The 26,904-nt window shown below is 40.7% G+C and overlaps 1 protein-coding gene across 4 annotated transcripts in view; it reads right to left on the bottom strand.

The window, feature by feature from the left end:
- Positions 1–269: 269 nt before the first annotated feature.
- Positions 270–26,904, bottom strand: part of FRMD6 (FERM domain containing 6) — a 174,104-nt gene continuing 147,469 nt past the window's right edge. For all 4 annotated transcript variants that reach the window (XM_058163060.1, XM_058163057.1, XM_058163058.1 and 1 more), the window contains 9 exons: positions 25,835–26,021; positions 18,882–19,037; positions 14,754–14,819; positions 12,400–12,468; positions 11,738–11,912; positions 11,231–11,569; positions 8,878–9,012; positions 7,299–7,390; positions 270–6,119 (listed from right to left, as the gene is read on the bottom strand). In XM_058163060.1, the coding sequence (XP_058019043.1) occupies positions 5,835–6,119; positions 7,299–7,390; positions 8,878–9,012; positions 11,231–11,569; positions 11,738–11,912; positions 12,400–12,468; positions 14,754–14,819; positions 18,882–19,037; positions 25,835–26,021 (1,504 nt within the window). In that variant the 3' untranslated portion in view covers positions 270–5,834. The remainder of the gene's footprint in view (positions 6,120–7,298; positions 7,391–8,877; positions 9,013–11,230; positions 11,570–11,737; positions 11,913–12,399; positions 12,469–14,753; positions 14,820–18,881; positions 19,038–25,834; positions 26,022–26,904) is intronic.

The raw sequence follows: 26,904 nt of genomic DNA, 5'->3' as shown, positions 1-26,904 counted from the left end.
AAAATTATGTTGTTATAGCTGTTTCAATTAAAACAGCTTTAGACCCATAAGACGTTTCTTTCTTCGCTTGGACTACCTTATAGTAAGTATAGCACTAACATCAGGAGACACACAATGTTTTCCATGTTCTCTTCTCCAATTTCTCTTCATACAGATTGACTGGACTGCCTAACAGGCTACATCTGTGCAGCATTGAATTGATTTTCTTTAACCATCAGGGTTCGTAACTGCTGGTAAATTCTATTCAAATGAAGACCAGAAGAGCGACAGCAATGTAAACTGACTTTTATTGTCATTTCTTAGAACTGTACCACAAAAGGCGCACCACAAACTTTCTGCATAACAAAATACATTGGCTGCATTCCTTAGAGCTTGCTCAACTGCTTGCATTCCACTGTCCAAGAGGAAAAGGCCTTTCACAGAAAGGAGTAAGTCATTCGCTTGTGCTGTGGAATAGTTGTTGTCAGAAGGTGAACCTGCAGCAACAGTGATCGGAAGCCAGAGACACCCCATACCCGCTAAAGAGTTCCCAGAAATGCAAAAGTATATAGTTTTTATATATAAAAATACAATCTTGTATCATACAGCTCTGTTGGACAACATCTGCAACATTAAGGGCTTCTTGGAACCTCCTTTTGTTTAAAACACATTTAGCAAGAGTTCCTTCCGACATGCCTGGATCAAGAACAATTCTTAGCTTCCCTGGGTGTAGGCCACAGCACACCATCAATGAAGTGATGGATACCCCTTTTTCAAGATGGCGTTCCTACTTTCCCGCTTGCCCACAAACGCATTCACATTTGGGCTGCCCTGATATTGAACTCAGTTGACAGATTCCCAAGTTAGAATCAACAATACCTTTTAGGCAGGGTTACTTCAACCTTCCTTAACCTGGACATCTTTCAGATGTGTAGATCTTGGCTTCAAAATTTCTCAGCCAGTCATGCCCACTGAGGAATTCTGAGTGGTAATCCATACATCTGGGGGATATATAGATTTAGGAGTCCTTTTCGAATGAATGGAAGCAACCTCTTATGGACAAGAGGAAAAAGCCAAGGGGAAATAAGGTGGACAATATTCTATGCCGTTGCCTATGAATATTAATTGATAGCCATATTTGCTCACCCTCTTGTCTTCCAGTTGACATAACTAGAGATGCTGCCAAGATTAGATTTTAGAAGCAGAGATGGGCAAAACAACGAATTAGTTACTAATTTACCAATTCTTTTGTCGTGTCTTAATTTTTTTTTAAGTTTAAATTCAGCCTCTGAATGTGGAAACTTCTAAAAAGTGTCTGTCAACCAACAAGGGACCCCCGTGTGTACTGTGGAACTCACCAAATACAGTATATTTCTTGGCACTTTTAAAACCAACTTCCTCAGTTTTATGAATTTGAGGAAAACTTATTGGTATATTTCTCAAGCAACATGGACTCATGTGATCATTTATCAACAGTGCTCTTCTGGAGTCTAGATACTCTCATTGCAGTATTTCAATTACTCCTATTATGTTATAAGGAATTAAATTTACTTTGGTGATTTGGGGAGCGACCCCCATCTCTGCTGCTTTTAAGCCTGAAAGAGACTTATTTCAACATAACACATACAGTATTGTACTAAGTGACACTGTTCTTGAATCCATCCCAGAAACAGCTTCACACGCTACAAAGCCTCTTTCATCACACTAAACAATGACACCAGGAAGGTTTCCGCTCCCCCTGCACACACACCACAAAACAACGACAATGTGGGCCTGGCTTTTGTGCAACACATCAGGCATCTGGATGAGGACATCTTTAAAATCAGATACAAGCACGAGAGAAAAAAGGAGAATGTGTTGAAGCAGACAACCCAAGACTCAGATAAGTAGTATATGGCATAAGCTTAAGGCAGCCCAAAGAATGATAACATGGTTTTATTTAATACAATGTTCTCTTACTTAGCCAGCCTCATTTATTTTTTACATGGGTCTTTATTTGATTTTAGCCTATTATTTCACAATGCAAGTAGATTTGTGGGACACACAAATCTTAAGACTGATATTACCTGGTATTTACAACAACCAATTTTGCGTTGGTATACAACAAGTGAATTCCTAGATAGAACTAGTTCTATCTATCTAGAACTTCTAGATAGCAATCCACAATTCACCAATTGTGCTTTATGTGTTTAGGCTGGGACAGCTGAAAGTTTTTTCTTAGTTTATCCAGAGTGTTACACACTTTAGTATTGCTGTATATGAAGCAAAATGTTGGGTAAATTTGGGAAGCTGATCAATCTCTCTGAATATACCTATGGGGCATTGTGAAAGGAGACAAGCCTTCTGGATTTATGCCAGGCAGCTGAAGAAATTCAGACTGTGAAATAGGGTCTCATCTTTTCCAACAAATGTCTACCCAAGAAGAGTCTTCTTTGTATGGGCATGGATGAGTCACTCCTGTCAGTGCGCCAGATGATGAAATAAATAGCTTAAGCAAATAGAAAGGACAATATAGCACATGACAATATCACATTACTTCAAGCTTGCATCATCTAACAAGCCTAACATGACCTACCAGATTTTTTTTGGGGGGGGGAGTTTATCAAAATAAAGATCCATGGCACTATGCGTCACTGAAGGTAGACAATTATTAAGTTGTGTCAACACACTGGATTTTATGAAGAGAAAAATATCAGTGCATTGGCATTGCTATTGCTACCCAAAGGAAGCAGGAACAAGGTCACCAAAGATGTAAATATCCCAGTGTCCATATGCTGGCTACATTTTATCATCATCATTTGACAGCTGATTTATACACTCCTCACTGGCTCAACAAAATACCCAACCATCTGATTTTTGACACCCCCCCTTCCAAGTGAAATATTGTATTAACTTTTTAAAAATAAATATATCCTCTCTGTGTGTGTGATTGTGTGTGTACAAAGAGATGCGTATATTTATATGTGTGTGTGTGTTGTGTGTGTATGTTTTCAGTTAGAAAAATACCATATATCAAAATATGGCAATACTATGGCTATGATTACAAAATCTCACAAAAATATTTTTAAGGCAATATGCTATGAATCTTTTTGTTTTGTTTGTAAATGCTTTTTCTCCCAATAGTGGCTGAAAATTATTGTACCACTAGAACAATTCCTGATAAAGGGGCAAATCTGCCCCTTTCCCACCCACAAACAAGTCCATGGCTGTTCTCCTCCTGAAAATGCTGCAAATATGTCAGAAGACGTTATCCACAAGTCATATAAAACCTTCAGGTACCCTGGGACCAGAGCTCAGAAAAGTTAGCCATCTAGAACACTGACAAGTATCAGGGTCTTCTGGAGAACTATACTATGGTCCAGTAGAAAGAGTCACAAACCAGCAAACGCTTTGCATGACATGTTGACAGCAGAGGAAGACATAGCTACTTCTAGGTCCTAAAAATAAAATCTCCTTTGGGCTGAGCTCTGGTCTTAGTGATGCCATAGAAGCATCTTATATTCTTTTCATGGGAACAATATGAAAGTGGTCTGCCATTTAGGGATGTTTTTGTATCTTCCCAGTCTATAGAATTTCTGTTGGGCTCCTATTCAAACACAAACCAGATCTTATCTTAACTAGTCTCAATCAAGGCTGATTAACTGCTACCGCAGAGTGGCCTATTGCAGGTGGTATTTGCATATTTTGTTTCACAGGAGGCTGCAAAATAATTATGTGCAGATGCATAGCTAGCAAAATAAGCATATGTTGTATGCATATATCCAAGTCCATTAAGTGCAAGTCTTTTGTGGACCTAACCAATGGCTGAAGGGACCCTAAAGCACAACGGTAGAGAGGTAAGGAGGCAAAGATGGACCTCAAAACTCCTGGTGGAGAATGACATCCTCGATTCTTTGGGGAAGGAACTGAAGAAAACATGTTGGTTATTGAGACATGTGTTTCTGACAGCCTGGCATCCTGAAGCCCACAGTGAAGAAGCAATATGTAACTATTTCTATTTTTTTCCAATCTATTAAAAATGGGCAATTACTCATAATCCATTTTTAAGTTATAATAAATGCTACACTGGATGCTTTTTTGCTAAGAGTACAGGGTGGCTGGATTCGTACATCGTTCTTAATTGGTAGCTGAATCAACCAGCTTCTGGATTTGTAGAAAGCAGCTACAAACTAAATACGGGACTCGGTTATGATATATGCTAAGTCACCGTAACAAGTAATCAAGGTTAAAACTGACCAAGCTTTTGCATGTTGTGCAGCTACTAGGAGTGGTGTTGTGCAAGACCAGTCAGTGTTGCAGGGAATATGTGTTGGGTAGCATTTTCTTCTGTCTCTGTTCTATTGATACTCATTCCTTCCCCTCACTGTGCTTGGACAATGGAAGGGTTGACCGCCTTTAGAGGGAATGGGGCCCCCTAAAAAAAGATCCCATGGTGATCTGCTCTTTGGTGATAGGAGGATGGCAGCTGATGGAGCTTTTGTTCCAACCTATGGCAGACATAAAATTAGAGCATTCCTTTTGAAAGCCACACTTGTTCATTGATCTAACACTGGAACAAGATAGAAATCTTTCCCCTTTCCAGAAAGGGGAGAGGAACATCTCATGATACACGGAAGCAGAAGTTTAGTTAAAAAAAAATTATTGGAGTAGGGAAAGCCATGCTTGCAGTGCAGAAACAACTCTCTCCCCTTATTATGCTCAATAGCAAAATAATAATAATAAAACAAAAAAGAGACTGTTTTAACCATGTGTAAAATGTGCATTTGCACGATTGTCTATACATGCAGTTTGAAAGAAAGGAAGCGTTAATTTTTCTTCTAAAAAAGCACTGAAATCAAAACCAAAATAAAACATAAAATGAGTTTTATATTTTCAAAAATACATTAAACATATACTCTTTTCTGCAATGTGCATATTTTTATATTTGCTCTCTCTCACACATTCTCTCTCTCTCTCTCTCTTTCTCTCTCTCTCTTTCTCTCTCTGAACTTAAGGTACTTTGGTCAGCAAATCCTATTGCTACATCCTCATTTTTTTTCCCTTTTGAAACAACAAAGCTTCCAGAAAGTTTCCCCAAACCACCTAACATCTATTTGGGGATTTTTGTTGTCATTGTTCACTTGCTTGTTTTGGTTTGATTTTTTTTTTCTTTTTGTAAACTTTACAAAATAGCACAAATATTCCATTTGGATCAAAAGCTTACATACTTTTTTTTTGTGAGGGAGAAGATCACAAGATGGATTCATTGCATTTTAAGTTCCTTTCATCCTCTGAGCAACTTTTCTACACAATCCTTTGGGTTAGTTATTGCTTAGAGCTTCATCTTGATGTCACCCACTGTGCAGGGGGCATTTCTTTGGCTTGACATGGCACACAAAATGGGAATGGAGAAGAAGAATTAAAGCAATTATTCTCACAAGGGGAAAAACTAAACTGCAAAGGTGATGCAAAAATCTATGGTATGCATAGTACAGAAGAGCCCCCATGAGGCAAATAAAAAAAAAAACCCCACAAATAAAAGAGATATATCTATACTTAAAGTAAACATTGTGCATCCTTCTTGTGAATCAAGAGGTCCTCCAAGTTGGCTGCTTTCAAAAGAAGAGACCGGGCCTTCCAAATCCAACTGATTTTTAACCAGATCAAATTCTGCCTCACGGCAAACTTTGATGCCGAAGAGCCCGCAAATAGGATAAGCTTTTACAAAAGTGCAACAGTTTACAAGGCCTTGATTTTTTTTTTTTTTTAGTATCCTGGGAAAACAGTTGAGGGGGAAAATTCCTGTTTGGCACACCAAAAATGTTTTTTGGAACTGGAAACACTGCGTTGTCTTGCCCGAGCACCCAATGGCAGCATCAGACAACAAATTCCGGAACGTCTTCATGGGCGAGGTCCAAGGAAAAGTATTTGCTGGTTCTTTTGACGGGAAAAGCGTTTTGGATATTGATGCACTGTTGAGCTAAACAGCCATTACAATACAGACCGTCTTCAGCCAATCCATGGCCACACCCAAATGTATAACTCTGTGCTGTCTCCTGGCATAGGCTCGCCAGGCGCAAGAAGTCTTTTTGGTACAGCCGAATGTCATCCAGACTTAAGCTGTGGCGATCGGTGGAGGTCCTTGGTTTCTGGCAGATGCTCTGTAGAAAATAAGGGGAGGTTTAATTTGTCCTTCCTTATTCTGAGACCCTCAAGTTATGGAACAACTTACTTTATGAAATGGCTTAATTTCTGTCTGGTAGGTTCTTTAAATACAGTTTGATATTGATCAAAATACCATGAATTTTTGTTACTGTTGTTGTTGCCCTTGAATTTGACTGGAAAAAGAATGACCTTTTCCCAAATTTAGCCTCCTGTGAGGAGAACAGGAACTTGAGACGACACACAGGCTAGGTTCAAACAATACATTAAATTGTAAACATGGGTTGGCAAAGCACAATGGCTGTATTCACATCACATGTTGGTTTCAACAACATGTTGAAATTTAGTTATTGCATACAAAATTGTACAACATTTCACCTGTAAATGACTTTTTAAAGCTTTAATCATAATGCAACATGTGCGAACAATCGTTTTAAACGTAAACCGCTCTAATCTCAGTTGTAAACAATTCAATTTTTGTAACAGAATTGTCAAAGTCTGGAATATTTCATCTGATTCAGTTATTTCAGCCATTAACTTCTATACTTTTAATTCTAATTTAATTTCTGTGTACCTCACTCCATATTTAAGGGGGTGTGCATAAGTGCACTGGTATGCCACTTTTCCCTGTCCCATTTTGATTTTCTCATTTCCTTTGTTTGAATTTGTATTTTTTCTTTGGTGAATAAAAATAAATAAATAACAAATAAATATTATTTTGTGTGTGAGTCCTTCACACAAGATACTAACATAAAAGCTGTATTACTGTAAGACACTGATCCACCAACAGCCGAGTTACATTTTAGCCTAGTCTGGCATATTGTGCAAACTTAGCCAAACAATCTTCATTGATACTTTTGGATTATCCGAAAGTTTAAAGTGCCTGATAAGATGCTTGTGAAGCCATAATCTGGTGTATTTGTTTTACTTCTCTTTTTTTCTGCCTACAATTACGGTATTGCAAACAGAGAAAAGTAGAAGACATCATTAAAACATCATATGATGCTTGAAATGTAACAAATAAATGAAAACATATGGAAGGGATTTTTCTACTGTTCCCAAAACAGTGGTTTTGCTTCCATTCCATGATATGATTAGCTGCCATTAGAATGCTATGTTCTGTCCTAGTCATCCACCCATTCAGTCTGACTTGGTTTTTCCCATCACAATTCACAAACCTGTGGCAATGAATCAATGCTCTGGCCACGAAGTTTTACCACTGTCTCTGAGGAGCTGGAAGTAGACGAATTCACTTCTTTGACAACTAATCCTGAGTTAGGTGACAAGAAAATAAAAACCAAAAGAGGTGAGAAGATTTCCTGATTCAATCGTCTTCAAGTTTTCATGGTATTGTAATATTGCACAGAATACAGTACATCTGAAGTGCACCTTTTGCATTGAATTGCATTGTAAAAATCATATGAAAAATCATTATCTTTTAGCTGGCCTTTACAGAATTCTACGTACGGCAATAATGAGTTCGATGGAATGCATACAATCGTCCTTAACCAAGTGCTCTCCATACGTGCAGACTGCAATTTCCCTGCTAACTAGGGACTTCCCATGGGTATGTAAACTAGGGATTACGAACGCTCTTTTCTGGAGGATCCTGTCTAAGCCATGGATGAGCCACCGTGGCACAGTGGTTAGAGTGCAGTACTGCAGGCTACTTCTGCTGCCTGCCCCTGCAATTTGGCAATTAAAATCTCACCAGGTTGACTAAGCCTTCCATCTTTCCGAGGTGGGTAAAATGAGGAGCCAAATTGTTGGGGGCAATATGCTGACTCTGTAAACTGCTCAGAGAGGGTTGTAAAGCACTGTAAAGCGGTATATAAGTCTAAGGGCTATTGCTAAGGAAGGCTGTCCTTACCCTGAAAATTATTTGAGTGAAGATGGTCAAAATTCAGCCCGATATGACACAGTTCGGTATATAAAATACAAGTTGTTAAAATTAAGACTGATACACCTTACTTTGCTGGAAACTGCTAACTTGAAATGAATGGTTACTTCTTTGTTTATCATTAAATATTCGGTATGTTGCATGTAGTGTATATATGTACATTTCTTTGAACCTTTTGTAATCGTAATAAAAATACAAGTAGTCCTTGACTTACAACCACAATTGAGCCCATAATTTATGTTGCTAAGTGAGAAATTTGTTAAGTAGGTTTGGTCCCATTTTAGGATGTTTCAGGCCACATTTGTTAAGTGAATTTTTTTTTTAAAATTTACATTTATATCCCGCCCTTCTCCGAAGACTCAGGGCGGCTTACAGTGTGTAAGGCAATAGTCTTCATCCATTTGTATATTATATACAAAGTCAACTTTTATTGCCCCCAACAATCTGGGTCCTCATGGAAGGCTGAGTCAACCTTGGGCCTGGTGGGGCTTGAACCTGCAGTAATTGCAGGCTGCTGTGTTCTAATAACAGGCTCCTTACAGTCTGAGCTATTACGGCCCCTGCCATAATCACTGCAGTTGTTAAATTAGTAAGTGAATCTGGCTTCCCCAATGACTTTGCTTGTCAGAAAATTGCAAAAGGGACGCTGCAACTGTCATAAATGTGAGTCAGTTGTCAAGCATCCAAATGTAAACCACATGACCGTGGGCTTGCTACAACGGTCGTAAGTGTGGGGAAACGGTCACAAGTCACTTTTTTCAGTGCCGTTGTAATTCTGCACTGTCACTAAACAAACTGCTGTAAGTTGAGGGCTACCTGTATTAGGGTTATCCTTTCGTTCCTTACAATAAACTCACCTGAATGTCCATTAAACTTCCTGGCCAACAGCATGTCCTCTGTGATGTAAATGCAAACATCAGGATTGATGTCATCCAGAGATGTTTCGCTTGATGGCTCGAGATCTCGAGGATCATCAACCAGCATTTCTATTTCTGAAACAAAGAGAGGATAAATGCCAGGGGAGAGGAGGAGCTGGAACAGCTACATTGGCAAGACTGTGGGTACAGCAAAGCATAATCTCATCTTTAGAGTAGAGTAGAGTAGAGTAGAGTAGAATACAGTAGAATAGAGTAGAGTAACAGTGTTGGAAGGGACCTTGCAGGTCTCCTAGTCAAACCCCCTGCTTAGGCAGGAGACCGTACACCACTTTGGTAGACAAATGGTTGTCCAACACCTTCTTAAAAATTTCCAGTGTTGGAGCATTTACAACTTCTGCAGTCAAGTTGTTCCACTGATTAATTGTTCTAACTGTCAGGAAATTTCTCCTTAGTTCTAAGTTGCTTCTCTCCTTGATTAGTTTCCACCCATTGCTTCTTGTTCTACCCTCAGGTGCTTTGGAGCAGGGGTCTCCAACCTTGGTCCCTTTAAGACTTGTGGACTTCAACTCCCAGAGTTCCTCAGCCAGCTTTGCTGGCTGAGGGACTCTGGGAGTTAAAGTCCACAAGTCTTAAAGGGACCAAGGTTGGAGACCCCTGCTTTGGAGAATAGCTTGACTCCCACTTCTTTGTGGCAACCCCTGGCAGTTTTACAACAACTATAGATGAATTTGGGAAATCCAGACGATGCAACACGACTTCCCCGCCCCCTCCCAAAATCTAAAGGGAGAGTACAAGACACAGGGTGCCTTTTCTTTTGTTTCCAGAATGAAAAGCAGCTGCGGGAAGCAGCAATCAAATCCAGAATAAATAACAGAGGAAAATGATGCACACCCTCTTTTCGTTCTAGGCTCTTTGTCCCACCAGCCGCAGGACAAGATGAAATCCACATGGAAAGGATTTAAAGTCCTCCACAGGCCATTTCCTCACTCAGGATAACTTCCTTCTGGCCACCCAATTTCAATAAAAAGAAAAAGAAAGGAAACCTGACACCCACTGGGAGAATGCTGGCATGCTTTGTTCATCTTGTATTTTCCTGCTCTTTATTCTTGAGAATACAGCCTTGGGTATTTTTTTAATAATACTAGGAAATATTAACGAGATAATGACATAGAAACCAAAGCAGGAGAGGGGTGCAGAGTCAGACCACTGGTCCTTCTAGCTGAGCATTGTCTCTGCCAGGAGTTTTCAAATGTTTTCAGGCAGTGGAAATTGATGATTAAAATTTCCACTAACCTTTGATCAACAGGCAAGCTCTAGAGGTAAAAAATGACTGTGTTCAAAGAAACCCTATCAAATTCTTATGCATCCATAGGTTCTTGCAGAACACAGCTTGAAAAAAAAACCTCTGGTGTACATCAGCCCCTCGCAGCTGTGTTGGATAGATATCCAGAATCCCTTTGGCATCCTGAGAAATTATGTGAGTTGACACCCAGCCAGCATATCAGAAAGCTAGTTATGCTAATTGCCAGTGGGTCTCCAGAGACTCAAGCAGAGAAAAGCCGTCCCAAGGTTGTTACAAAATCGCTTTTCAAACTTGATATTCTGAACTATTTTTTAAATTTTTCACTGTTTTTATTGAACTACAATTAATAAACATCATCAAATAACTAAAAAAAATCCAAAATGCATAAAGAAAAAAAGATTAAAAAATTGGATATCTATTTCTAACTCTATAGATAATATAGAAAATACAAAAACATCTACTAAAAAGTAAATAAATAAATAGTACCATACACGCACAAATTTACCATCCATGTAAAGTATTTGTCAGGGTGCCGAAGGATACCCTAATTAAATCATGAGCCTTGAGCCAAGCTTCAAAAGAAATCCAGTTATTTATTAGGAGCTTCATGTTGGCACGTTCCCAAGTGAAGCTAGCTCTGACCCTATGTAATTTACGCCCCAATCATGACCCTGTTTCCATCACGCACAGCCCGGTGTGTCATCAATCACATTCTCCAATGGAGCAATTTTGCAGGTTGTAGAGAGCACTCCCCTCCGGCAGCTGTGGGTAACCCTGGGATACAGCCTTGAGAGAGATAAGTCTGGACTGTTCATCTGTCTTTGGCTGCTGTGCTGTTTCATTGGTTTCCCATCCCCCCTTGCTTATGGCAACTTGAGAGCAGGCCAGGGATGCTTTGCGAGTTGACAGTATTACTATATTCCATATTCTGGAACTTGAATCCCAATTTTGGAATCAAACAAACCAACAAACAAAACTCTACCTTGTTGGGCAAAGATTGTCAAGAATGAACCAAATATGGACAATTACCATCCTCCTGAGAGGAGTCCTCCTCCAGGCGTTCCTTCTCACTGCTTTCTACTCCAGAAGTATGAGAACTACCATGACTGGTCATAGAGCTGCAAGCTCTCAGCTGGCGATGTACAGCAGCCACCATGAAGTCCTCCTCAGTCCCCCGTTCCCTGGGCTTTGGATCAGTCTCAATTCCAGAGGTGTGGGAGCTGCTATGGCTAGCAGTTGAGTGGCGGGAGAGACGCTTGTGCTTCACACTGCCTGAACTACTTCCACTGGCTCTGGAACGCTTTTCCAGTTGATCCATATCAAGGTCCAGAGCATCACTGATGTAGGATTCACGATATTGTTTTTTCTCTGGAAGAATCATACATGAAACAATTTAACACCCGTACTTAATCTGGCATCTGCACTATGAGCTCAGAAATGACGGTGCATATGTACGGCTTCATATACAGCGGGTGCTATCATGAAGTCAGAAATGCACATATTGTTTCAAACTGGCATTAAATGTGGTGTTTCTACCTTCGTTCTCCTCTAGCTTCCTGATCTGCCTCAGGAGGGGTTGCAGGTTCATGTAGAGGCGATGGCTATTGCTCAGGAGCTGCAGGAGATGCCGAGATCGCAAAGGACAGCCAGTGTAGTAGGTGAGCTTGCGAGCAGATGGCAGGCCATCAGGCAGAATCTCAAATCTCTTGCCCTGCAAAGACAAGAGACATGAAGAAGTTCATCAACACACAGAAACTTCTGTTTAAGGGCTTTTTAAAAGTTCTGTCTCTGGTTGTCTCTATTTTACAGCGTTTGTCATATTATATAGCAGTGACGGCTAACCTTTTCCAGACCCAGTGCCGAAAGCACGCATGTGTGCATGTGAAGGCATGCCTGTGCGTCCGAACCCCCAAAATGCAATGTGCATGCAGCCCCCTGCACATGCTCCCTGCGCATGTGCATGAGGGCCCCCCACGCTCCCTGCCTCCATGCATGTGCGGCAGAGACCCAAAGACCAGCTGGCTGGTGTGAGGCAGAGGTGCATGCGTGCACAGCAGAGCTGAACTGGGGCGATGACTCGCGTGCCATCAGAAAGGGTGCTGCGTGCCAGCTCTGGCACGCGTGCCATAGGTTCACCATCACAGTTATATAGTACCAAAATCCTAAGGAGGGTCCAATTTGGGGATTTTCCTACTCACCACAAATACAAGTTTTCCTACATTGGTCCAAGGGAAGTCATAGAGCAGTTGTCTTTCACTGTTTATATTCTGAAAGAAAGAGAGAGAAAAAAAGATAATATGATTACGCTACACTTATCTTAGAAAGTATACGGCTTTTAAACTGAAGCAATATGCCCTGCTCACTGAATTCACCCACTATTTTTAATTTCATAAGTCAAAAAGAAAGTAGATGCATGAGGTTTTCAAATGATTTGCTTGACATGATGCTTGTCACATTGCATAGGAGATACTGCTCGTGCTGATTAGATTGGACGGGTTGACTAGATTTGGCAGATAACTTTTCTTCTGTTAAGAGCTGCATTACCCTATGGCAACGGCCCCCAACCTTTGGGGCACCAGGGACCGGTTCCATGGAGACAGATTTTTCCGCAGACCAGAGGGGACGTGGTTTGATATGCTGCCTGCATTCCATGGATGGGCCTTCGCTTGTTTGCGTGGCCCAGTTTCTGGCATGCCACAGACCAGTGGCGGTCCATAGACTGGGATTGGGGATCCATGCCTTAGGGATAGACAGACAGTTTGGAGTAGGGGTTAAGATATCAGGTAGAAACTGGGAGATTGTGAGTTTTAATCCTTCTTTAGGCACCCAGCTGGGTGACCCTGGGCCAGCATCAGGAATGTTTGCCCACTCAGTTACCAGCAGGATATAAAATAATGCAGAAAGCAACATTCATTCATTCAATTTAGATTTTTTATTTCTTTTTGGAATGAAAAAATATTTAGCATAAATACTCTCTTCCAATTTGTTCCTTAAAACAACAATTCCCAGCTCTTTAGGTTCAGTTGGCTAAGAGCAAGGGACTTGCTCAAAGTCATCCAGTGAGCTTTCATAAATACGGGTGGATTTGAACCTTGTAATTCACCATCTTAATCACAATATGTTGGTATATGCTTTAGGTTAGGCTTGCATGTGGGCTACAGCATCTCAACCATGAAATTATGACTCTTTTATGTGTTGTTAAATTTGTTTGCTGCCCCTCTTGCCCCTGGGGCTACTTCTGGGAGGCTTACAGTGAAACAAGAAAAATCAGCAATGAGAGTACAGTAATATGAAATTAGAAAGATGGGCAGAGGGACTTCAGGAAGCATGGGAGGGGAGGAGGGGGGATTACTTTATTTATTTATTTACTCAAAATGTTTTATTCACTTAGATAATGAGCTCTGCAGAATTGGGTTCAGAAAACAGTTTTTTTAACAAAACAAAAAAAAATAGGTCTTTGTACTGAGCAGGATGTAGCAATCTGGAACGCTTTTCAAGTGCTTGCTTTGCAAAAACTAGGCTGAGAAACATCTTCCTGCTCCCCTAAAGTTAAGGTAAAGGTAAAGGTTCCCCTTGCACATATGTGCTAGTGTTCCTGACTCTAGGGGGTGGTGCTCATCTCCGTTTCAAAGGCCGGTGAATAGCGCAGGCTGGTAAAGCCTGTTATTAAGAACACAAAGCCTGCAATTACTGCAGGTTCGAGCCCGGCCCAAGGTTGACTCAGCCTTCCATCCTTTATAAGGTAGGTAAAATGAGGACCCAGATTGTTGGGGGGGGCAATAAGTTGACTTTGTAAAAAAATATACAAATAGAATGAGACTATTGCCTTATACACTGTAAGCCGCCCTGAGTCTTCGGAGAAGGGCGGGGTATAAATGTAAACAAAAAAAAAAAAAGCTGAAGAACCAGCACTGCCTGAAGACGTCTCTATGGTCATGTGGTGGGCATGACTGAACACCAAAGGTGGTCCCTATTTTTCTACTTGCATTTTTACTTGCTTTCAAACTGCTAGGTTGGCCGAAGCTGGGACAAGTAACGGGAGCTCACCCCGTTACGCGGCACTAGGGATTTGAGCCGCTGAACTGCTGACCTTTCGATCGACAAGCTCAGCATCTTAGCCACTGAGCCACCACGTCCCTGCTCCCCTATCCTGTTGCAAAAAAATAATAAAAATAAAAATCAGCTCAACAGCAGAAGGATGCAACATTTTCCAGATGAAGGGCCATGCTTCAGCTTTGAATGTGTACGGAATGTATGGGATGGGGGGGGGAGACAGGAAACCCCCCCAAATTATTTCATTTCACTGTAAAATTAAACCTAGTATCATTGTCTTTGGGTTGGGCATTTAATACTTTTCACCTTTCAGGGTTTTTAAAAAAAAGCAAATTTGGAGGTTACTAGGTCCACATGGAAGGCCTTGAGGAATTACATAAGAGCTTGGGACCACAGCTTGTGCACATCTGCCAGAATCCTGAAAAAGAAATGGCCTCAATCACATCTGGATAGGTAATTGAATGGTCTGTACCAATAAGTCAGTTATGGAAACATGTACCTGGAATATCTGGATTCCCTTTGTGGTAAGCCCAAGGGAAAGGGAAGGATCAATTTCTTTCTTGTCCTATAAGGGAGAAAATACACCGACATTATTTCCCCACCTAATGCATTTGGCTGACATATCAATGACAACTTGAGCTGTACACGTAGTCACTAAGCGATTGAGAAATCTTTTGACCCAAATGAAAGAAAAATTTGGGTTTTTTTAAAGCACTGCAAGAATTGGTTGGACCGCAACCTTGTAATCCTCAGGAAGATCAGGATGAGCACCCAGGAGTATAACCCACAACTCGTGGACTACCTTCATTCTTTTTCAGCATCATCCCTTTGGCACCTCCAAAATTATTTCAGAGCTTGTGAGATCAAACGAGATCAGCATTTTTGGCTTGGAAGGTTTTCTTATTTTTATTTTGCTTTGGAGGGACATCTGGAGCTTGCTTTCCACAAAACAGCTAGCTCAGGGGGGTCTCCAACCTTGGTCCCTTTAAGACCAAGCAAAGCTGGCTGAGGAACTCTGGGAGTTGAAGTCCACAAGTCTTAAAGGGACCAAGGTTGGAGACCCCTGAGCTAGATGATACTATAGGCCAGCATCTCCTGCTTGCTCCCTACAAACAACTAGCATTTGGGAATATACATCTTTTCTTTGCAAATGGAAGCTCCATTTAACAATTACGGCTGCATTTGAACATACCCAAATACAGTGTCTAAGATGGTCAACTGGTAACACTGAATGCAGCCTCTAAGAGCTTGTAAAAGAATCGAATAGCAGGAGGCCTATAAAAATCTGACACCACCTTCAAGTAGGGTCAACTTTGTTGTGCAAACAACTAAACAGCTTCTTGGGGCAATAATAATTCAGTGAATGCCAATTGAGCAATGAATGTATCACTCTAAATGGAGTGATTTTGGATTCTTAAAAGACTGCATTGTGTAATTCAATATCTATAAAATATCAATATTTTTTCAATGTCTAAGAAAAAATATCCATCCCCAACATACACTATGTCATTATAGCCACTGCAGTGGTGATGCAGTGGTTAGAGTGCAGTATTGCAGGCTATAGTTAGAATGCAGTACTGCAGGCTACTTTTGATTGCTGGCTACCAGCTGTTCAGCAGTATGAGTCTCACTAGCTCAAGTTTGACTGCTTCCAAAGTCGGTAAAATAAAGACCCAGATTGTTGGGGGCAACATACTGACACTGGAAACCACTTAGAGAGGGCTGTAAAGCAGCTCTAAGTGCTATTGCTATTATAAAGAATCTGTCTCCAGTCCTGGCTCTAATATTTGGGATGTACACAGCTAAAGATTTGCATCATCTAATATTTAAAGATAGTGGCGCCCTTGAATTTGCAACAGTCAGGCCCTACAGAGAATTTCATCCCAATGGAATGTATGCTGCTATTGGGCAATGCATTTCAATTATTTGAAAAATATTCAGCAAACCAACATATATCACTCTCTCGATCAGGATCTGGATAGCATATCTTCTTAAATGCAAGATGGGGAATTAATTCTGGTGTATTCCTATTGTTAAGCCATCTTTCCTCTGAGCTGTGCGCATTACTCAACTCACTGAATAATCCACACTCCCATTGTCATTTGGAAAAAACATTTCAAACATTTGCTTGCAAAGCAATTACTAAAGGATCATGATTACATCCAACAAAGTTAGTGCCAGTCCAGGTAACATCCTCCTGAATCTCAACTGCCAGGCAGCACAATGTTCACAGATTTAGAATGCACCGCACATCTTTATCACCAGTTTTTGAAAAAGGGGATATTTTTTAAAAAAACCTGTACCTTCTTGACTTGCAATTTAAAATGTGCCTCTAAGCCAGGGGTATCAAACTCAAGGCCCGGGGGCTGGGGCTGGCCTGTAGGGTACTTAGATCTGGCCCGCAGGGCTGCACTGGAAACAGCGAAGACCGGCCTACGGTGCTTCTGCCAGCGAAAATGGGCTCCTGAGCTCTGCTTTCGACTGCCACAGCCTCCTGCAACCCTCTGCCAGTGAAAATGGAGCTCAGGAGGGCTGCATGCTGACAGAGCACTCGGGCCACCACAGGCGCCCCTGACAGGAGTGACGTCAAGCTGGCCATGCCCACCCCGGCCCCCTGAGGTCAAATACAAACCCTGATGTGGCCCTCAACGAAAGCGACTTTGACACCCCTGCTCTAAGCCTACCTTCAAAGAATTTTTTTTGAAAAAGTTTTTTATTTTTTCTCATAAACCTATCTTAACTGTACAGTTTCTTATCTAATATACATATTTTCTTTTAGCTTTCATACTAATGCAATCTTCATCCTAAACAATTAAAGTATATTCGGGGTTGCTCTTCTACCATTTCATCTCCCTTGTTTTACAACAATCCTTCTTCTCCCTCTCCTCTCTTTCCTTTCCCTCCCTTCTTCCATCTATTCTTCTACTTTCCTCTTTCTTCTTCTTCTCCTTCCTTTCCCCACACTTCCCTTCTTCCTCCCTTCTAACCTTCTCTCCTACTCATTTCCCCTCTCCTTTTCCCTTTCTTCTTTCCCTCTCTCTCCTCCCCTCTGTCCCTCTCCACTCTCTCTCTATTGTTGTATTCATTTTCAGTTTAGTATTTTCCAAAGTAGTATTTGAGCAATCCCAATTTTTACTTTCTTTTCAATTACTTTACAATTCATTTTACTAAATTCACACTTACCATCATAAATGTACATTTATATAATAACATTTTCTTTCTCCCCGCCTCCTTCCCCTTTTCTATTTACACAGGTGTCTTCTGGATTTCTTTTTCTTTTTTGTCTTCTCTCTCGTTTACTCATACCTTATCTAATTTATTTCTTTGTAATCTTTTATTCATATTTCTTTTATAACCATACATAAAATCGTCCCCATGTCTCGAAATACATCAATTCCTCTTTGTCTTTTATTCTTAATGTTAACCTATTCATTTCTGCGCATTCTAAAATGTTCTTTATTACCTCTCCTAATGGGATTTTTTTCTGTCTTTCACTTTTATGCAAATACAATTCTTGCTGCTGTTATTATGTAAATAATCAAATATGTATCTTCTTTGCTATATTTCTCCGGTAATATACCCTATAAAAATGTCTCTGGTTTTAATTCTATATGTTGGTGCAACATTTCCTCTAACCATGCCTGTATTCTAACCCAATAATTTTTTGCTTCCATACATGTCCACCACATATGATAATATGATCCTGGCAATTGAAAACATTTCCAACATTTAGCTGATTTATCCTTAAACATTTTTGCTAATCTTTCTGGTGACATATGCCATCTATAAAACATTCTATATAAATTTTCTTTATATGCAGTTGCCATTGTTAATTTATAATTCCTTTTCCATAGTTGTTGCCATCTCTCTAGTTCTATCGTATAACCAAAGTTTTTTGCCCATGTTATCATTGTCTCTTTTACTTCTTCCTTTTCTAATCTAATTTGCAATAAGTAATTATACAATTTCTTAATCATTTTTTCATCTGTCCCAGTCAATCTCGTCCAATTCTGATTTTTCCAAATTAAAACCATATTGTTTCAAATCTTTATCATATTTTGATTGTATCTGCAGTTGTGTATACCAATCTGTCTCAAACCCTTGTTTTTCTAGTTCTTGTTTCTGTTTTAGTTCTCCCTTCTCTGTTAAAATATCCTTATATCTCACAATATTTTTCATGTTAATCATATTTGGATGTGTCAAAGCTTCTATTGTTGAAAGCCATATTGGTATCTTCATGTAATGTCTTTCTTTCACTCTTTCCCATGTTGTTAACAAACCATTCCTTATGTAATGTCTCTGAAAATACTCATGTATCCTATTTTTTCCATACCAAAGAAAAGTGTGCCACCCTAGTTGCAAATCATGTCCTTCCAGAGTTAATATTCTCGTATTTCTCAATAAAATCCATTCTTTAACCCAGGTTAATGTCACCACGTGATAGTATAGTTCCCAATTTGGTATGCCAAACCCTTCCAAATAATTTTTTATTTTGTTTTTGTAATGTGTATGATAGGAAAATTGTTAAAAATTACAACTGGGAGGTATCATCCCATTAAAAAATTAGAAACTGCCAAGCTGTGGTCACTTTATCCCAGGATTTGCTTGCTGAAGCCTCACTCCATACCTTGTACAATCTATAATAATGGACAGCTACGTCATCCAAGCGAACAGCCTCCTTGATGTACTTGAGGTGGGCTTCAGAAGCAGTCAGAGCACATTGGTCTTTGTGCATGATGGGGATGTGCTTCAGGATGTAATCCTTCCCTCTCTTGGCCACCACCTGTCAAGAAGAAAAATACACATTAATTATTAGGGTATGGGTTCATATTCTCCGGCACTTCAACTATTTATTTAGTCAATTTATATGGCTCTGGGTGACAGAGAGCATTAAAAAGGTAAAAGAAATGTGTGCAAAGATTAAAATATACAGCAGCCAAAAAAACCCACAACGATCATTAACACAGTCAGGAGACAGCCCTCTTCACACACTGATTGTAGCCTTTTCTGCTCCAGATGTCTTGGACGCAATGAAAATGGTGCTTATGCATTTCCTGGGACATTTTAAGCATTAAAAGATAGTTCTATTTCAGAATAACCAAGGGGTGAAGAATATAAAAACCACCCTGTTGAATCAGGCTAAGGCTTGCCTTAATTCAGCATTCTCTTTCTTAAAGTGGCCAACCTCTGTGAGTTTGAAAGCTGGAGATGAGAATATGCACAACATCTACAACCATTTCCCTGCAAGTAATATTTAATAGCATGCAGCCTTTAGCCCCGATGTACCAGTAGATCTATCCTCTATGACCGTCTGTACTAACTGACATCCATGGCTCTCAAAAACAAAGCAGAGAGGAGATATTAAAATACTCCTGGGAAGGTGGCTTAAAATGGAAACAGTGAGTCAACACTGTTGAGAGATTATTATCTTCTTACCTAACAAGTTTACATCAACAGTTATCTTGGGAGTTGGCAGAAGTTGAAAAGAGGTCAGTTCACCTACTGGAAAAGCTATCAAACCACGTTTCCACTGCACAATATTTGAAGGAAGGTTTCACCACAAGCATTTGATGCATGAAGCTGCCTTACACTAATGTGCCATGTTGTCCTACACTCTGTCTTTCTCTTTTTCAAAATGAAAAAGATCTTCTGCAGTCACGACATAAGCCTAAGACTGAAAATCAGGCTTGTCAGATGTTATATCTTTTCTATCCTGCTCTACGGAGTAGAAAGTCTAAGGAACTCTAAGGGGCGTGCATAAGAGCACAAATGTGCCTACCGTTCTTGTCCTATTGTTTCTTTCCCTATATATATGTGTGTGTGTGTGTGTGCTTTCTGAGGTTTTTGCGGGTGTTTGCATGTAGGTCTTTGGTTATTCGGGTTTTCTCCCGCGTAAAATTGGAAGTGTCTTGGCAACATTTCGACGAAGTCTCATTCGTCATCTTCAGGCTTCAGCTTCGTGCTTCTGGGAGCAATGTGTGATTGCAGCTGTTTCTTCCTTTTTAACTGCTAGTGGGGGTTTGAACTGATTGGGTGGGAGCTTGGCTGTGCTCTGATTGGATGGGGGTTTTTTTGTGCTCTGATTGGATGGGGGTGTGTCCTGTTTGGGTGGGGGCTTGGTTGTGCTCAGATTAGTCTGAGTTGCAGATTTGAGCTGGTGAGCTGCACTGCTGCTGTTTGGCTTCGTGTTCGTGGTGTGCTACATCTTCATAGTGGGTGTCAGTCTGCTGCATGTATGGATTGGAGGGTTTGAAATGGCTAATGTTGCAGCTGCGGTCTGGCTTCTGGTCCTTGGTGCTTCCTGATCAGTGTGGGTTTGGGTCTGCTTTCTGGGTGGATGTGTGGTGGTGACATCCTGTGTGGACCTCATGAGTGTGGGTCTGGTGTCATTCCTCGTGTTGGGACTCGTTTGTCAATGAGGCGGGTTTCCAAATGGCTGGTAGATGATACCTCCCGTCTACCAGCCATTTGGAAACCCGCCCTTATTGACAAACGAGTCCTTAACATGAGGAATGACACCAGACCCACACTCACGAGGTCCACACAGGATGTCACCACCATACATCCACCCAGAAAGCAGACCCACTGATCAGGAAGCATGACCAAGGACCAGAAGCCAGACCGCAGCTGCAACATTAGCCATTTCAAACCCCTCCAATCCATACATGCAGCAGACTGACACCCACTATGAAGATGTAGCACGACCACGACCACGAAGCCAAACAGCAGCAGTGCAGCTCACCAGCTCAAATCCCCCTGCCACCCAGACTAATTTGAACACAACCAAGCCCCCACCCAAACAGGACACACCCCCAGCCAATCAGAGCACAAAAACCCCATCCAATCAGAGCACAAAAAAACCCCCAGCCAATCAGAGCACAGCCAAGCTCCCACCCAATCAGTTCAAACCCCCACTAGCAGTTAAAAAGGAAGAAACAGCTGCAATCACACATTGCTCCCAGAAGCACGAAGCTGAAGCCTGAAGATGACGAACGAGACTTCGTCGAAACGTCGCCAAGACACTTCCAATTTTACGCGGGAGAAAACCCGAATAACCAAAGACCTATATATATATATGCTTATACTACCTTGTTTCTCCTCATATATATGTTTATATATTATATAATCTTTTGTGTTATGCTTGTTATGCTTGTGTATATTGTTATGACAAATTAAATAAATAAATAAATAAATAAAGTTGGTCTCTGACAGAAAACCACTAGAAGCATTTGAAATGTGGATTTACAGACAGCTGTTACGTATAAGCTGGGTTAACAAAATCACAAATGAGGTGATAAGCCGCCTGGGGAAAGCAAAGGGAAATCATTAAAGCCATTAAAAAGTGAAAGTAAGAATATTTTGGACATGCGATGCGACACCCAGAAAAATACGGCATCCTTCACTTAATCCTCCAGGAAAGACTGAAGGCAAACGAGGTCCAGGCAGAAGAAGAACATCATGGCTTCAAAACCTAAGGGACTGGTTTGGACAAAACTCAGCAGCATTTTTTCATGCGGCTGTTGACAAAAACAGGACTGGCAACATGATCACCAACGTCTGATGACGGAAATGGCACAACAAGAAGAAGTCTTTTGCACCTTTAAGATGAGTGGACTTCAACTCCCAGAATTCCCCAGCCAGCATTAGGGCCATAATTCCAGGAATACCTGTCAGTACAGGCAAATTACTGCTGGCTATGAATTCTGACCCTGTAGTCCCAATATATCTGCAGAGCATAAGGTTGCATCTGCAAAAGCCAGGAAACATCCTTCCAGCATTTGCCATGTTTTTTTTCACAGAGACCCCAAATATAGAACCTACTGTATTTGGCATCTAATTGTTCATTTGCTCCCAATGGATTATCATTTTAATGCAATTCCTCTAGAAAGATTCCAAGATAAATTGGCCAATTGACTCTTGAATACATCACCTCTCTAAGTAATTGTTAAACTATTCTTATTGTTATCAACTTTCCAGGAATCTAACATATTATTCCAGAACATACATCTTGGAATAACAGAAAAGTTTTAACTTTCTTCTCTTTATATAGTTTCTAAAAGTTTTATTTTAGAGTTTCCCTCCCAAAATTGTGCTGCAGTGAAATTACTACTCCTTTCTGCTAACTAAAAAAAGGATCAAAAATTTGGGATGCAACTACAAATTCATTTTAACATTGATTAATAGTATTTTCACTTTATGGAAGGAACAAGGGGCTCGGTTGCTATTTTTGTGGCAATATTGTTTTGTTTGATAACGTTCTACATTTTCCCACAGAACATCCTGAGTTTCCTTTTGCATCTCCCTATCAAAGAATTTGGTGAAAGGGATCTTTGCATAGCTCTGGGTCTTATGCAACAGTCAAATCATTCACCAAGCATTTAACACACTAGTCCTGTATTTTGAGTTTGAGAGTTGCCTGACGGAGACAACTTAGCAGAGTCAGTATAATACAGTGGCTAGAATACTGAACTAGGATTGAGAAGATAAAGGTTTAAATTTACTCCAACCACAAAAATTGGATTAGTTATGATCTTTCAGCCCAACTTACTTCATGGGATTGCTGTGAAAATAAAATGGGATTGGGTGGGTATTATGTATGTATGTATTTTGTTGTGAGTCATGGAATAAAAGGTAGGATACAAATTAAAAAATGTCTCTACAAAGGAATACCTGTGACGATTATCCAGATAGATTTGCCTACATGAAGGTAACTACAAGGACGATGATATGAAGATGGGCCACATTTGGAAAGTTGGCTCCTTCCCCTTTAGGCTAGACAACTTGAAGGCAACAAAATAGTTAACTAACTCCTTCTCTACACCTCCTCCATCCATGTTGTTGTACTGCACCAAACAGGCATGAATGTCTCTGTTATGCATTCCCCATGACATCACCCTCTCTTTATAACTAGAATCTATTCTGGGGATGCCCACAGCTGCTGCACCCGCCACTACCAAAAATTCCAGCTGAAGCACTGGCTGCCACAAACAATCACATAGTACCACAAGGCACCGTCAGGGAAGATCTTTTTCACATGCTCACAAACTCCTGTTACTCCATCACTATTCTTTAACTCCAAGCATGTACTCTCATTTCAAGGGCCCTCATTTGCTCCTCTTCACTGACCACCCACTTCTAGCGCTTACATTATTCCAGAAACATGGGTAACGACAAGTTACCTCTCCTTCCGGAAACTATGAACGATTTCTCCGATATGGTTATGGTTAACCAACTTAAAAAAGATAGCCAAAATCTCTATAAACTATCTGCTTCTCCGAGAACAAGATGCAGATGAGATAAGTTATGATCTAGAACAAGGAATCATATGTATAAATAAAAACATCTTGCCTCTGAAGCAAGAGTAGCACATGGGGTCCCACTGCCTAAAGGTGGAAGGGGATCTACCCCTCTCTTACATATCACAACTTCCACATCCTCTCTCCAACATATAGCATCATCAATACCTCCCTATGGAGGTTTTCATTATTTTGGAAGCAATTTGAAGCGTCCCAGATAACAGCATTCCAAAGTTGTTTTTTTTTTGTGAAGATAAAATTAAAAGAGGATATTTTGTTTGGAATACCTGGCACCTTCAAAGTCCTTGTCAGGCTAAGCCCAAAACGACATAGAACAACACAGAGTTCCATCTTCTTACAGACAATACAAAGAAACTTGCTAGATTAAACCCTTATTAATGGATATACTCTGGGAGATTCTAGGGGGTAGCTATTCTGTCTCCTATCCAGCTCTGGACTATGGTGGTTCTTGTCTCATTCTTTTCCTTACTGCTGCTTCACTGTAGTCCATCAAAGCACCCACCGCCTGCCCTCCGTAGGCACCATTTCTCACACTATTTTTGATTCAGAGGAGTTACTTTCAGAAACCGCTAGGCGCTACCTGGAATTGCAGTCCATAGGAGGTTCCATGTGGTCCAGAGGGGAAACAGAATATTCCAGAGACTGTGGCTGTTGCCCCTACAGATGTTGTGGCAGAGCACATGTTTTTCATATACAGACAGTCCTTGTTTAACAATGGTAACTGGGATTCACAACTCCAAGGCTAAGCAACGCAGTTGTAAAGCATGTCACACAACCGGAGCTGCAACAGTGTCAACCCTGTTAGGTGACTTCCGCAAGGTTTCAGTGTCTCACGTGATCACCATTTGTGACCACCTCATGGCTTCCCCACCTACTTCGCTTGTCCAAAGCTGGCAATGAAGACTGCAAATAGCGATGCTGTGACCACTGTAATTGCGAGCTGGTTGCCAAGCGTCCAAATCATAATGATGTGTTTGCAGGGTTGCTGCGAGGATTACAACTATCAAGGTCTGAAATAAGTCCCCCTCACTTAGCATTGTCATCACTTTGAATGGTTGTTGAATGAGAAGTGTTTTAAGGAAGTCCTCGTTTTCTTTATAGCATATCTCAATTCACAGAGATCCAACAGGCCTCAACAATGCCATGCCTGAAAATTAGCTTGATCTAGAAATCTTTGCAACATACCACCAGTTACTAGAAAGGACCAGGAGGCCCTAAATTTTATGCCATACACCACAAATGAGTCTGTCATTTGCACCTCTATAACTGTCTGGTTCGGTTCTGCAACCCAACAAGAAAAACACAGACTTCAGAGGATAATTAGAACTGCAGAAAAAATAATTGCTACCAACCTGCCTTCCATTGAGGAACTGTATACTGCACGAATCAAGAAGAGGGCCGTGAAAATATTTGCAGATCCCTCGCATCCTGGACATAAACTGTTTCAACTCCTACCCTCAAAACGACGCTATAGAGTACTGCACACCAGAACAACTAGACACAAGAACAGTTTTTCCCCGAAGGCCATCACTCTGCTAAACAAATAATTCCCTCAACACTGTCAGACTATTTACTGAATCTGCACTACTATTAATCGTTTCATAGTTCCCATCACCAATCTCTTTCCACTTATGATTGTATGACTATAACTTGTTGCTGGTAATCCTTATGATTTATATTGATATATTGATCATCAATTGTGTTGTAAATGTTGTACCTTGATGAACGTATCTTTTCTTTTATGTACACTGAGAGCATATGCACCAAGACAAATTCCTTGTGTGTCCAATCACACTTGGCCAATAAAAAATTCTATTCTATTCTATTCTATCCTTATCTATAGTTTCTCTTGTCCAGCCATACATCCTCTTATTAAAATTGATCAACTGAAACAAGTTCCTTTGGTATTTTTGTCCTTTGCACAGTTGCTATGAGTCTCACAATTGCCTCAAATGGCTAAGCACACCAATAGCGAAGTTGACCAAACTGCCATATTTCCTCCTTCCCTTTACCATTATAAAAACTAAGCAGGGAGCTAAATTTGTGCAAAAACCAACCTGGCTCTGGCAAAGCTGAAAAGGCCTACTGTGATTTTCTCCATTTTATCCAGCTGATGGGAACACTGGCCAACTCTGACCCAAAACAGCATCTGCTGCCTGAAATGTTTCCGGAAATGGCCAACCTCTTCCACCCCACAGGCTTTCAAAGTAAACAAAGAACATTCCCTCGAAGACAACAAGGTGGTTTTGGAAGGCGCCCTTACCCACGCAGGAAAGTAGGCTTCAGGTTCAAAGTATTTCCCGAAATGTTTGTTCCTTTTGAAATTGCCTAGGTCAGCCTGCAATGCAAAGGCTGCTAGGAGGAAATAGGCCTCTTCACGTAGCATGCACTGAGAACGCAGGACTTGTTTCCTCAGATGCCAGTAATAATAGTAGCGTGCAGTTCGGTCACTGGACAAGGACGAGAAGATGAAAAAAAATAAAAAAAAGAACAAATGTTCAGGACATGGAGCAAATCAACAAGAAAACCAGAGATAAGGAGCACACTGTATCAGAAGACTCTGCATGCTGGGCTCATTTGGCAGCTTTTAGATGCTTGATGTCAGATGTCAGAATGCACACAGTGTGACTATGTGAGACAACCAAGGAGCGAATACAGTAAATAGAGGTTTGTATTTAAATAGTGGTTTTATCTACGAAGAATATATACATACATGTACTTTAGTCAGACCTCAAACAAACAGAAATCCACAATTACAGCTTGGAAGCACACATGGAGAGAGAAATACACCCCAACAGGGCCTCTTCTTATTACACGCTCTTTTTTTTTTTTTTTTTGTTTACATTTATACCCCGCCCTTCTCCGAAGACTCAGGGCGGCTTACAATGTATAGGGCAATAGTCTCATTCTATTTGTATATATTTATAAAGTCAACTTATTGCCCCCCCAACAATCTGGGTCCTCATTTTACCTACCTTATAAAGGATGGAAGGCTGAGTCAACCTTGGGCCGGGCTCGAACCTGCAGTAATTGCAGGCTTTGTGTTCTTAATAACAGGCCTTACCAGGCAGAGCTAAACCGGCCTCTTAAAGTGATATCAACCCAAAAACCTTGCTGACTCATTCCCAGCATTACATCATCATAGCAGCTGGTCAGCTCTTAAATCATTACCCTGACAGCAGAGCATCCCAACTCTTATCCTTGGATTAACAGAATATTTTACCTGATTTAAGGCAATCTGATTTACATTAATCTGTATACAGATTAACATTATTCTCTCAGATTTTTGATAATGCCTTAAACCTAATGCAGAGCAGCACCTCAAAGTGGGAA

The sequence above is a fragment of the Ahaetulla prasina genome, chromosome 1 (genome assembly GCF_028640845.1).
Source record: "Ahaetulla prasina isolate Xishuangbanna chromosome 1, ASM2864084v1, whole genome shotgun sequence".
NCBI classification, from domain to species: Eukaryota; Metazoa; Chordata; class Lepidosauria; order Squamata; family Colubridae; genus Ahaetulla; species Ahaetulla prasina.
The sequence above is the reverse complement of the archived record's forward strand: the minus strand, read 5'-3'. Positions and strand labels throughout refer to the sequence as shown.